The sequence below is a fragment of the Telmatherina bonti genome (genome assembly GCF_933228915.1).
Source record: "Telmatherina bonti genome assembly, chromosome: 11".
Lineage (NCBI taxonomy): Eukaryota > Metazoa > Chordata > Actinopteri > Atheriniformes > Telmatherinidae > Telmatherina > Telmatherina bonti.
Genome location: NC_136629.1, coordinates 16,330,908 through 16,345,675, shown reverse-complemented (window position 1 = coordinate 16,345,675; position 14,768 = coordinate 16,330,908). Strand labels below are relative to the sequence as shown.

The 14,768-nt window shown below is 37.8% G+C and overlaps 1 protein-coding gene across 1 annotated transcript in view; it reads left to right on the top strand.

Annotated features, from left to right (window-relative positions):
- The window catches only part of stk32c (serine/threonine kinase 32C), a 123,814-nt gene that overhangs the window by 101,472 nt on the left and 7,574 nt on the right, over nucleotides 1–14,768 (top strand). The window contains exons 4-8 of the mRNA XM_079248937.1: nucleotides 13–186; nucleotides 7,043–7,080; nucleotides 10,007–10,096; nucleotides 10,766–10,869; nucleotides 11,003–11,119. Of these exons, the coding sequence (XP_079105063.1) occupies nucleotides 13–186; nucleotides 7,043–7,080; nucleotides 10,007–10,096; nucleotides 10,766–10,869; nucleotides 11,003–11,119 (523 nt within the window). The remainder of the gene's footprint in view (nucleotides 1–12; nucleotides 187–7,042; nucleotides 7,081–10,006; nucleotides 10,097–10,765; nucleotides 10,870–11,002; nucleotides 11,120–14,768) is intronic.

Here is a 14,768-nt window from a genome sequence, read left to right as displayed (position 1 = left end):
CACTACATCCAGGTACTCGTTCCAGGATGAGGAGGACATGTTCATGGTGGTTGACCTCCTGCTGGGAGGAGATCTGCGCTACCACCTGCAGCAGAACGTCCAGTTCAGCGAGGACGCAGTCAAACTCTACCTCTGTGAGATGACACTGGCGCTGGACTACCTGCAGAGCCAACACATCATCCATAGGTACAAATATATTGGTTGTCATGTAACATTTTGGTACTCTGCAGTTTAGACTGATTGATTTTGAATATCCTATCATTTAAAGAATCCATGTAATTTATTACTTATAGATGAGTTTTAATGGTGAAAATCACTGGTTCTTGGTTTTTGGATTTTACACTTGATTATAGTGACTTTTAATAATAAATTCAACTTCAGTTAACCCCCGAATGCACTAATGAATGCAGAACATTACTAGACAGCGCTGTCAAAATAATCAGCCTCAGCATTGCCAGCCAGTTGCATCATTTTGTGTCAGCACGTATGATAAGCCTCAGGCCAAAGTTCACTTTTTCATATTCGTATTTTTAAATATGAAAAAAAAAACAAAAAACCAGAAAATCAGCTCAAGGTTGCATCTAGAACTGCAAGTTTTATTTAATTTATTTTTGTTTCTCCAACATGCACTTGACGTTCATGATAATTTATGAATGTCCTGATTTAATCCTCAGGCTACAACTCAAAACACCAGGATGAGTTTAATCTTTTTTTCTTGGTGGAAGCGCTGTTAGTTGGTCTGAAGTCACAATGCCTTTCTAATTACCAGTGCAAACACTTCTGCAGGCTATGGACATGACTCAGGTGTCTTAGTAAAGATATTTTTTCATGCACACCTTCATCCTGTCCCTTTGACTCATTTAACCTGCATCCACATTGACCTTAAAGGTTAGTATCACGCCATGTCAGCTTACACCACCTTATCCTGTCAGATGGCGTGCTGCCCTGCAGCCCCTTAGAGGGCTTTAGTCAGGTTTTTATTTTGACTGTTAAATTTGATATATTTTGCACTAGTCATGCTGCCAAAACTATGTCAAATAGTGTTTTATTTCATACAGTAGAAGCCAGTTTAATAAAATATAAACTGGGAATGTTATTGAATTTCAGAAAGTGTATTTATTAGCCTCAGTGTGAATAAACACGTGAATCAGACTTAACATATCTAAAGATATTACACACGTCTTTGTAGTTGTTGCCACACACCACCTTTAATCAGTGTAGCCTCACTATCCAAAGCTTCCACTCAGATATGCTGAGTGCAGCAGTGAAGTACAGTAAGCACGTGTGTGTGTTCGCTCCAGTAAACGAAAAAGCTCGATCCCCACAGACTGCAGATTTACTGCCGCAGATGGCTGAAAAACTGTTTGAACAACATTCAAAATCTTATCCAGGCTACATTTCCTCCTTCAAACAAACACGTGTGTGCGTGTCACAAACCTGTGTGTACATTGTGTTTATATGCGTACACTTTGGGAGCAGAATAAAGCAAATTAATATACTTTTAGTGCAAACTTGATTTTGTACAACAGCTGTGTGTTAGTTTCATCTCTGAAGAGTGTTTCTGCAAACTCAGCTATGCATGATGGTGGAAAGTCCTGCAAACCGTAGATAACGTGCTGTCATTTCAGCTTGCCTTATGTTTTTATAGACTGTCATCCTCTGGTAATCATTTACTCTCCTGATCCACTCCTATTCATGCTAGTCTTTATGCACAGTCAATCAAACTGATCTAACCTAGTGTAGGTGAGTTTTCTCACTTAATCTGAAAGATTAGGGATGTATAAATGCAGAGAATGTATTTTACTGTTCATGATTGAAACCACCGCACCTCCTCCATTGTGGGTTATGTATCTTTGGTTTTAAAGAATAGCTATGTGCCCACGACAAAGGCTGTTTCCTGCAGTGGAATTGAATGAAAACAGAAATAGAAGCAGATAAAAAATTTAGGTGGGCTTTAGACTGTAGCTCAGGAGGAAGAACACTTGTCTTTCAACCAGAAAGTTGGAGGATTGATTCCAGGTTTCGCCTGACTACATGCCTAAATAACACTGGGTGAGACACTGACCAGCAGTTTGTGTTCTTTCTTATTAAGGGATTAAGGGGTTGTGTTACGGCGTCGCGTTACGACGTCGCGTTACGGCGTTGTGTTACAGCCTCATGTTTAAGCCCCGCGTAACATCGTCGCATAACATCGTCGCGTTACGGCTGTAGACTTAATTTGAAAGATGGACGGAGCCTCCGGCAGTTAACAGTGACGGTGCATAAAACTGCAGTCCCCCCTTCCTCCACTCGGGGCTGCAAAACAGAGTGAATCCCCCTAGACTCCCATGTTAAAAAGACCAACTTCACAGCAGAAATAAACATGTTTACATGTTATCTTCTGTTTAATAGGTCAGGATCATTGGGGGAGTGAATTTTTTTCTAACTCACCCGTTTAAAAGTAATTTATTCTCGAAGTTCTGCATATTTAGGGGCGTGTCCTTTTGATTGACAGGTGCCGAATCTCCCCGCTTCAAGTCAGAAGAACATAGAACGTATATATATATATATATATATATATATATATAAAATGTACTACGTTGGACCGGCAAGCTGTCCAGGGTGTACCCTGCCTTTTGCCCAAAGACAAGGGACAAAAGGCAGGGCAAGAGACACAGACACATACAATACATATATATATATATATATATATATATATATATATATATATATATATATATATATATATATATATACATATATATATATATATATATATATATATATATATATATATATATATACATATATATATATATATATATATATATATATATATATATATATATATATATATATATATATATATACACACACACACACACACACACACACACACACACACACAGAGGGAGTGAGAGAGTGTTGATAGCGAGATAGATCAATAGATGGTGTAAAAACTCCAGGCTTTCGTCCCCATGTGGGCAGTTGCCCTTTTTCCCAGCTTGGATCTTATGAAACTAATGTGACAAAATGTCAGCACTGGGAAGAAAGAAAAGAGCAGACATATAAAGACGTTTCATGTTTGATATAAAGCAAAAGAAAATATTAAACTGTTTGGAGCCAGGAACTCTAGTGGAAACAGCACATTTGAAGCAATATCTGTACCTACCCTCGAATTTATTCCAAGATAAACGTGCTCTTGTGAGACGGCCAGTAAGAACTGACTGACACAAATTTAAGAAACATAATAAGTGTTCAAAGACAATACTCTTTTTTTTTTTTCTCTCTCTCTCTCTCATTCTCATCACAGTTACTAAAGGCATCAGATAACTGTTGGCTCCTGAGTCACCTACGGATAAATGACTTCAGAAATTCAATGTTAGCGTATCCTTTACTATTAAACTTTATATTATGTTTGTTTTATTGGAGTGGAACAGTCAAAAACTCCAGTACCTAAAATCAAACATATTAGTCATAAGACTTTAAATCAAAACCAAAGTTTACTGTCAAAATGAACCCTCATCACCACTCTGTAATATCTCATTTTACTAGACTTTGCCTCCTCGTCTCATAAACTCTGGGATTGGTCTTTGTTCCATGTTGTGGCTCAGGAACTGGCTCTTAACACATGATTGAATACAGCCTTTACTGATGTGAATCTGTGGTTATTTTTAGCTGCTCAGGCGGGGGTATAGTATGCTGTATGCAATATACGCACCACTACATCTGCCAGCAGCCTCAGAGTGAGACTGAGTGAATGAGATCATCTTCAGACTCACTGAGACTTGGTGGTGTTGATCTGACATTGTAGTGGATAACGTGGTAAACAGGCTGTTTAGTCCCACGCTTGTAAGTTTTTCGACAGCAGAATACTGTGCAATTATTTTGTTGCACCAACTGAAGAAGGGTATCTGGTCTCCTAGCAACCGTCAGCTGTCACCATGCCCAGGGAGGTAAAATTAGTCCTAGGAGAGAAAGGGAAGTAGAATCGGAGAGTCCCTTTTCTCTCTGTTAGCGCTCCTGGTTGTTTCACACACTCCACACTAAAGCTTTACTTTCTGCATAGATCAGCTCACTGTTTAGATGTGATCCTGAACTAAGAAAAACTTCAGTTTATGTGGAGTTTCATGTTTAAAAGACATTCCTGCACGTGCTGAAAATGAATTAAATGCTGCGTAAATTTAGCGCGTCATGTCAGGATTCCACCTGTGAACGTATCTCCAGCTTTGTACTGTGGGATCTGCTATTTGTCACCTCCTCTTTCTCTCATCTTCAACAGTTTTGGCAGCTGGTATTAGCATCTACGTAGGTTTCCATAGATGCAGCACGCACACGCAGGCTTACAGGATGTGTATATGGTCTCTGCAGGCCTCCTGTGCTCTCCATACCAGTGTGCTGTGTAGCATAATTAAATAAGCCGTGTGTGCTCTGGTAATTGCCCGTGGAGTGCTGGAAGGGCTAGAAAAAGTCAAGATGTGCGTGCATGTGTGTGTGTGTGTGTGTGTGTGCATGTCTATTGCATGGGTTCCTAGTGTAAAAAGCATGTGCAGTTAAACCTGCATGAGCCTTCAGGGTATCAGTGATGGTTGCGCTCTCGTTCCCTTTGCTAACTTTTGAAATGCAGGGAGTGAGGATCTCGTCCCCACTGTGCTGTTAGTGACACACACACACACACAACATGTTGCACCAACATGTAATTCACACATCATCAGCCTACAAACACCTCCTACAGACTTAAGTATCTACACATGCTGCATGTCTGAGTCCAGTCTTTCCCTAGCTGACCACTAACTAGGACTACATGAAGATGACTTACGTTTGTTTTAACATGTAGTCTATTTTTTAGGTTTGTGAAATACTCTGGAAAATAAAATAAAAAGGAAAATATCTGAATATGAGGCTGAACTGTGGAAATGCTGAAAATACATCAAATGTGTAAAATATTATTTGTATTTAGACAAACCACATGGTGTTAGCGCCGCTCAAAACCTCAGCTGAAGAGGCGAAAGTAGGTGCATTTCCAGTACACCTAGAACTGCGCAAAAGCTAAATATTGCAATAAGAAATGGCTAATGGAAACACCTACATTTCGAAAAGAAAGCCCTAAATATCACTAAAAGTTTTTACATTCTCATGAGGTGGTTTTTCAGACATTTCGAAACAGAAACATATCGCAAAAGTGTAATGCAAACACTTTTTTCTCATTTACGTGTCTCAGGACATGACGTGGGGGGTCATGAGCAGTTTATTTCTGGTAAAGATTGTGTGGTATGGAACAAGCTTTAGAAAAGAAAATGAAGGAGAAAAGCTTTGAAAATCCGTAGCAAATTCTCCGTAGCAAGTAGAAAACGTGACTACTTTGCATAAACAGCAATTTTTGTCAAATCTTGCAATATTGCGATTTTACGAGACTAATGCGCTAAACACTGTTCAATGGAAACACCTGCAAACTGCAATTGTTAGTTGTCGAAACAGACAAATATCACTTTTATTTTGCAAAAAAATGTCATGGAAACGCAGCTACTGCGACGGTAACCATCTTTACTTTAAGTTTTATTTATTCAGTGTTTTTTTTTTTTTTTAATATTTCATCAAACTGATTTTAGTCCAAATTAAGCCATTCCTCATGAATTGGGCACATCTGTGCAATTCTATCCAATCACCACAACTTTGGTTCTTTTCTCAGCGCGATCGCACGTTACCTGATATACACACGCCATCAGTTTCCATTTTAGATTTCTAACCTGCAGATGTGTGTGGGACCAATATGGTATTTTAGCTGTCTAAAACATTGGAAAATACTCTGCTTGTTGTGACATTGCTTCAGTTACAAAAGCTACAAACCTTCAAAGCAGCCCAGGTTTGAGTACTCAACAACGGCGTATAACTGCATGACACCCAATTTCTCTTTCTCCCATTTTATTGTCCAACAATTGTCTAATAAAGACCTGAGAGTCTAAAACTATCTTCCTACAGCTCTGCATGAAACTGGAACTAAACTATTTTGCAACGCTTGAAATATTGAGGTGGAAGACAAATAAAAATTCTTAAAGACCCTCAACGTTACCACCATGAGATGTAAACAAGCACTGTTGAAATGCTACTATTCTAGTCACCTTAGTGGGTGGAGCTACCTGAAGAGACTGTGGGACACATTTCTCTGAAGCAACACTTCTAGACGTTTAATGATCTGTAATGATGGCTGTTTTAGTTCTTTTGGATCATCTGCAGCCTTTGACAGTCAATCCCCTCAGTTCTTATTTGAGACCTCCTGTTCTTCAGCCCGTTTGTTGTGGGGTACCTCAAGGGTCCGTATTGAGTCTGACTGTCTTCAATTAATACACTGCCTTTGAGATAAATTTTCCGGAAGTACAATATCTCTTTTCATTGTTACGCTGATGACATCCTAATTTATTTACGTTTCAGATGGGATGTCTCCCTCCCACTGCAGCTTATACCTGTCTTCAACATGTCAAACACTGGTTAACACAAAGTCTTATAACTATTAATTGAAAAAAGACTGAAGTGATTGTATTTGGAAATTATTCCCCTTTGGATCACTCCCCTGATACATTTTGCTCTACCTCTATCCCTCTTGTCAACCTTTCTGACAGATTTTATAACCCAGAGCAGAAACTGACTCCATAATCAAGCTTTTATCAGTTTTGGAGGAATTTGGTTTTGACAATTTACATCAAGATTTCCAGATCCTGACTTCCGACTCTGTAAGAGCCCTGATATACCGCCAGAAAACTCCCCATTTTACTCTGGTTTCTTATTTAGGTTAAGTTTGATCAGCATCAGTTCTAAATGTTATGGTGTCTTTCTTTACAACTGTTTTTAGTCGGTTTTACTGTTTTTGTACTTTATTTTATTGTGTTTATTTAACTGTTTGGTTGTTTAAAGTTTCTCAGATGCACTGGAAAAACACTTTGGTCAACCTTGTTGTTTTGTAATTTGCTACAGGAAGAAGTTTTACATCAACATTTGACAATCTGCATACAGTATATTTAGGTTATCTATATGACATCTTATTTTTCTGTCTTTTTGTCTCTTTTAGAGATGTCAAACCAGACAATATCCTCTTAGATGAACAAGGTAAGAATGTAAATTGTGTGTTTTATGTGTAAATGCTCAAAAAAGGTTAAACATACATAGCATCTCTTTTATCTCATTCATTCATTTTCCAAACTGCTCAGTTTGATTAAAGGTTGTGGGGGAGCTGGAGCCTATCCCAGCATTCTTTGAGCGAGAGGCAGGGTACACTGGATAGGTCACCAGTCAGTCACATATCATTATAGATTAGGGTGGAAAAATAATACTTAACGTTTAGTTAAAGCTGGGGTAGGTAAAATGTTGGGGAGCAAGCGAAATTTGAAAGTGGCACCCTGTCTTGGCTCCTCTCCCTCTGGTTTTGCTCCTTACGTGATCCATGGAGTTTTCTTACCTCCGATAAGGAGATTATGTTTTTTTTTAGCAGCTTTTATCTGTTTGTGTTCAAGATAACTTAAAAAGTTATGAACAGATTTTAATCAAATTTTCAGGAGTTGTTGGAAATGTGAAAAGGAAGACTGATTTAATTTTGGTGGTGATCCGGATCACCGTTTGGATCCAGCGATTTTTCAAATGCTTTGGCGGAGGTTTGCGCTCTCTGAGTGGTTATCTAGTTTGCAGCTTTTTCCACCAACTTTCTCGGCTGTTTAGTGGGAGGAGCCAAATAAACCGAGCTGGGTCGGGGAAATCTTTCCTGCATATTCTTAGCCATGAAGAAGCTTACACAATGTAAGAAATGAACCACTTCAACTTGGCCCGAGCATTTTGATTGGTCAGAGCTCTTACAGAATAACAGTAAACTGAGGGGTCTAACTATATTATTGTTATGATTACAAAATGTACAGACTACTATCAGGATGAGGAACCACTTGACCCAGAGTAAAAATAAATGTCTCTGAACAAGATTACCTACCACAGCTTTAATAGCACATAAATAATACTGAATGTACCATTCAGCCTAGTTTTATAAAGATGTGCTTTACTGCAGATGTGTTCATATTATTTCAATTTCTACTCTGCATGCGTCTGTTGTACAAAGTTCTTCAACTCCTGACTATTTCAAGGACATTTTCACTTGGCGAGTAAAGATAAAGGAATAAGCACATGAAAACACTCTTTTTTTTTTTTTTTTCCGTGCAGAAAATTTAGTTGAGGAAATAATTCACCTCAAGCAACAATTTGAACCATATTTCATTTTCAGACAGTTATTTTTCATTGCACACTCCAAAATCTTGTTAATTAACCAAAATATTAAGCTATGTTTCACTTTTTCCACAGTGGAAAACAGGTCCTATGTCTAAGTTAGCTTCAGGAACAGATCGCTCGCATCAGTGCTAAATTTAGTCCAGTTTCTGTGCTCCCCACCTTGCGGGAGATAACTCCATGAGGAATAAATACCTGTTTCCCCTATAAAGCTGTGCCGGTGTGTGCATTTCGCCTCTAAAAGTTGATTTTCACAGAGAACCAGCTGACATTAGGTAGTTACCGCATAAGAACTTGAAATCTGATGGACTGATTGTTAATCTATATGGTTTTGAAAAGCAGATAATCAGGTTTCTTACTGAAATGTCCCGTTTGTCACACTGTTGACTGTATGAAAAACATCCTGCCCTTTCTTACTATTTTGGAGTTACAGTTCATGTAAGTAGCCTATAATCGCCAAATTATACAGTCAGAAAATCTTGGTTTTATTAGAGCAAAGTGGGTTTGGAAATGTTTTCATTGAGTTGACACAGAGTCTAGATGTGCTGCTTTTTGGTCACAATTTCTCACATGTTGAGTTAACAAAAATGAAAATTAAAAGATTTACTGATAATTTGTATGTTTCTGTTTTAACAAATAGATAAAGGGAACAAAGCAAGTCTAGCTGCAGGAATTATTTTGGTACAATCTCATTATCTGGTAATGAGATTGTACCTTCGTACTTCAGACTGCCCTAGTTGACAAAAAACTGTAGATTTAATAATCTGACTTTAAATGGCACAAAACAATAACATGTAGTGTTTTTTTTTTTTATTGTACTTCTGTGATTTATTTTCAAATAAATGCTGAGTTTATATGAATAAGCTTAGATTCATATTTTATATTTTTGAATATTTAAATTAACTTTTGTGTCGGCCCACTACAGACACCCTAAAGCTCAGCAAAAGGTAGTACAATAGTTGCAATTATATATTGATTTTTACTCAGTCTTTATTTAAAGTGTTTTTAAAAAGCTTTTGTTTTTCAATAAGATAATTATGTATTACACTTTTTTTTCTTTGTAAAAAATTAAGTAAAGACATTTACATGAAAATAATCTTTATTACTTTTAATGATTTTATGCAATTTTTTTGACAATTTTTTTTAAATTTTTTTTTAATTTGGGCTTTTCTTAATTAGTTATAGAATTTTTCGACAGAAATAATTGCCTTCTTTATAGAATAAATTTATTATGCAATATTTTCTCATTTCAGGAAATTATTTTTATTGAAAAGATTATTTATGTTTTATAGATATTCCTACATTTATTTCATTTCATTTTATTTTTTAAAACCAGGACAATGTATAATAATAAACACAAACTGTAAGCATGAAACATACATTTTTTATAAAAGTCTTTAAAATAGATAATTTAGTTTATGCCCTGATTCATGTTCATCTATACAGTAGAAGAAAACACTTGTTGTTTCAGAGGGCATAACTGGGGAAAAGTGGGACTTGCATAATGATCTAATTATTTCAGACACACATTGTCCAGACAGTATATCATTACTACAACAACAACTATGCAGCCTGATAATGAGACACAACAGTGACCGGGGTCAGAGGACTGAGGGCTTCTGACTGACACATAAAATAAGCGTCCAGTCCACTGAAATGTCACATTTATTCTATTCACTGCTTTCATGTTGACACGTCTCCTAAATGTATCACCAGAGACAATTATTACCAATTTTTTAATATATATTTTTTCCTTGTGTTTTCTCAGGTCACGCTCACCTGACAGACTTCAACATAGCAACAATAATAAAGGATGGAGAGAGAGCCACAGCATTAGCCGGAACCAAGCCCTACATGGGTAACGTTACTCGGCTGCAAATCAGATTTGGTATTAGGTTGGTAAATGTGAGGTAAATGCATCGTGTTTTCTAGTGATGGCTGAAAGCCTGTTTATGCTCCGTTACTTCCATGTGTCTTTTAGTTGTCAAGTCAGTTCATCCCGAGCGGAGCTCGGAGTTCATAGCTGCATTTTTAAACCAGTTGAAAGTGGTAATCCACCACCATGCAGTCATTTACAGCCATCAAAAAACACCAGAAGAAGTAGAAGAATGAAACCCTTTAATCTTTTCAACTTCTTTTTGTCTTTCCTAGGTGTTTTTTTATTTGGTGTGTTTTGCGTTGTCTTCTTCTGGTTCTTCTGTGGTTTGTTCCTTTTGCCTTTTCCATCTCAGCTATACAACTCATCAGTGCCCCTGCGATATCCGGTGGTAGTGCTCTGTTGTTTGCGTTATGTGACAGATCGATAAAACCCTTGAGAATAGACCGAATTACATGTATAACTGACACAATGTTTGGCAGTCTGCACATCCGTCTTCTGAGTCAGGCATAAATGGGCCTTGAAGCAGAAAATTCTGTTCTGGATGAAATTTTACAAAGGAAATTTGGCCTCCTTCCCCTCCATGCACAAGCTGTGTGAGAAGCTTTTTCCCTGCTGCAGATATGAGCTGTCTGTTTCCTGTTCTTTCAGCTCCAGAGATCTTCCAGTCCTTTGTAAGTGGAGGTACAGGCTATGCCTTTGAAGTAGACTGGTGGTCACTGGGAGTGACAGCCTTCGAAGTGCTGCGTGGATGGGTAAGCCATAGTTGCCATTGTTGCAAAAAAAAAAAAAAAAAAGCAAATATGAACTTTCCTCTCTCCGCATGTCTTTTTTCTTGATCATCTCCCTTGTTTTTTTTAACTTCTTGCCACATTTTCTTAACACCAGAGGCCCTACGACATCCATGCCAGTAACTCAGTGGAATCTCTACTCCAGCTCTTCAGTACAGTCAGTGTCCAGTACAGTCCAGCCTGGCCCAAGGATCTGGTTTCTCTTTTGAGGAAGGTGAGCTGGATCTGATGAAAGGTGTGGAAGTGGTTGCCTTTTTGCTATATCTTCCTTCCATCATCCATTAATTATACTCATATAATGATATGACTGACGTGGAGCTGATCAGCTGTTCTATAATGATTTATATAAAATAATAATCAGCTTGTTTTGATGATTTTCCCTAAAATCTTTCTTTTCATATAAAAATTTCTTCACACTTTCAACTTGTTACTCCAGATATGTATCAGGTATATAAAAGCAATGTTCCATCGACGAGATATTACAAACTTTACCGAAGTGCTCAGTTATAAAGGAGTGATGCACGCGTGAGAGAGCGATTGATGAGAAGCAGCAGGGTGACTGGAGGAAAAGTTGGCAGGTACAGCTGTAGGTGTTACGGGTTCCAGTTGTTGGGGCCGAAGCTCCGGGAAAATCAGAAACCAGAAATGTGGTGAAGACTGCGCTTCCTGATGCAGCTGATAAGTGAACTACACATTCATATCTTGATCAGTACAGCGGACTAAAGGAAAACTTTACTGTACACTGTACCGTATACTGTAAGATCTCAGTTGTGGATGAGGATCCAGTCTTTGGGAATCACTGCCTATACCGGATGTAGACATCATAACAGAAAGAAGACACGGGAGTGTGAGGGCAGTGATGTGTGTTTAATGGGACGATTAACATGTTATGAGAACTTAAATGAAGTTTAAGATTGATGATGAAGCACTGGACAAAACTAGTCTTAACTTTTTTTTTTTTTTTTTTTTTTTTTTTTTTTTTTTTAATTCCAGTAGTTTCTATGACTATCTATCTACTGTAAAAAGAAGAAATCCCTGTAGAGGTTGGTTTGTTTAAAACATTGATACAAAATTTTGTTTGTTATGGTATTTATTATTCATGGTGTGGGAGTGGATGGTAAAAATATGTGGTTATGTTGAGATAATCTCTGCTAAATAAATAAACTGTCAGTCAAGATTTCATCATATGTCCTCTCTTTCTAAAGACTTTTTTTTTTTTTTTAACTCAGCATTGACCTTTTCTTTAACCAGTGAGTAAAAAAAAAACACCACAAGCTGTGAGGCACGTCATGTATGTTACTGATTAACCTTGATTTTTTTGTCTGGCTATTATGTTCTCTACCCTGTTGATGTAAAAGAAACAGATAACTTGAAAAATCCCAGCTTCTTCTGCCAAACTGTTAAATCTAAGACATGGGGTTTTATATAAAATGGAGGGAAAACTTCACATCAAATAAGAAATAAATGGAAAAAATGCAGAAATAGAGATATTAAAAAAAACTGCAGCATTCGGTTTGATTGGTTTTTTTAATTAGGTAAAATCTGTGTGAAAGAGGAACCTGAGCTCGGTGCCTGGACACAGATGGTCTTCCCTGGAAAGAGTAGCAGGACAGAAGGAGGGCAGGAAAATGGAGGTGATATTAGTGAGCATAGAGATAGACACTGAAGGCACAGGAGAGGGTGGATGTTGGTGAACTTCTGATGGAAGGAGGAGGGATAAGTTGGGACCCTGAAGGCAAACTAGGAAAAAATGACAGATGGGAGTCTGAGAAAGTGGAAGTGAAGAAATTAACCAGGAGGGGGAAAGAAGACAGGGGAGTGTATACCTTTTTTTTTTGTTTGTGTTCCTCGTAACAAGAAATTTAACTTGATATTGAAGGACCAAATTGCTATATTTTCACGACTAAAACTGTGCCAGATGGATGAGACAATTCTCTTTGCGTCAAACAGAAATAAAAATGCTAAACATTTTCCCTCAGGCTCATTTTGTCTGCAGTAACAGCCAACTTTATTTTCCCTTTTTTGTCATGAACAAATGAAGTTTCTCTGGGAACAAATGACGTCAACCCCTCTGGAAATAATTGCTTTTTGTTGTTGTTTTAAGACGAGATTCTTGCACAAAATATAAAGAGCCATGGCTCTCTTTTGGGCGTAGTGTTAGTCGGTGCATGACTCTGAACTCCGTCTGGATGACTGAGCGTTCTGGATGGAAAGATGGTTTCTTCCACTCTACTGCTGATTGATGACCATGTGTACTCTCCACCAAGATATACTTAACTTACCCTGCAGGAGAAAACTGAATCATCCTCTGACCAAAGGAAAAAATGAAAATACAGGAAGCGTTAACAGGAAAACTAAAGCCACATCTTATTATCATTTGCAGCATTTACCCTGTGGTGAAATGTGAAACGGGTGAAGAAAACAACCTCAACTTAATCTGTTTTGATTTGCTTTCAGTAAAAAGTTGTTCTACTTGTGTTTACTTCTTTCAAACGATGCAACAGTTTTGATTCAGAACTAATCAGCTACTGTTTTGATTAATAGCACCCTCTATTGGAAACATCAGTCAATAATAAATGCAAGCTGGTTTAGTGGAACACAATATTCTCCATAATAAAGTTAATGTGTCCTTGTCAGAAAGTCATAAAAAATGACAGGAAATATACACACACACACATATATATATATATATATATATATATATATATATATTCATTCATTTTCATTCATTCATTCATTTTCCAAACCGCTTATTCCAATTCAGGGTCGCGGGGAAGCTGGAGCCTATCCCAGCCGGCTTTGGGCGACAGGCAGGGTACACCCTGGACTGCTCGCCAGTCCATCGCAGGGCCACACACCACTCACGCTCACTCCTAGGGGCAATTTAGAGTGACCAATTAACCTATCATGCATGTGTTTGGATGGTGGGAGGAAGCTGGAGTACCCGGAGAGAACCCACGCATACACGGGGAGAACATGCAAACTCCACACAGAAAGGCCACTGACCAAACCAGCCAAGGATCAAACCAGTGACCTTCTTGCTGTGAGGCCACAGTGCTAACCACTGCGCCACCGTGCAGTCTCTCTCTCTCTCTCTCTCTCTCTCTCTCTCTCTCTCTCTCTCTCTCTCTCTCTCTCTATATATATATATATATATATATATATATATATATATATATATATATATATATATATATATATATATATATATATATATATATATATATATGTATGTATGTATATATATGTATGTATATTGAGAGAGAGAGTGAGATTTATAGATAGATATGTATTTTTTCTTATTCTCTGTTTAAAAGTAATTTCATCTCAAATTAAGCATAATTGGGGGGGGGTGTCCTTTTGATTGACATGTACTCGATCACCCACTTCAAAAAGGAGGAATGTAGAAAACAATGCAGTTTTTAGCTGGTTAACAGCGTGACTAAGCTTTAGCCCTCTTACCTCTGTTAGCTAATTAGCTCCCGTTAGCTCAGACAGCTCTTAGCTACAAGCAGGTCTGAGTTCGCTAGATGTAAATCATCCACCCCGATACTCACAGCCCCCCTCTCTACCTCTACCTCTATGCCCATTTTTGTATTTTTCGGAAGAGATGGCACATGTGACGCTGCTAAAATGGCGACAGGAGGAACCGCCCAATGAGCTTCAATGCAGCTCTTTAGAAAGCTACGGGTGACGTCACGGTGGCTCCTTCCATCGTCTATAGACAGACCATGTTCAGGAGTGAAACTACTGCAGTGAACAGTGCAGCTGTTCACTGCAGTAGTTTTAATAGAGACTATATATATATATATATATATATATATATATATATATATATATGTATACACACACACACACATATA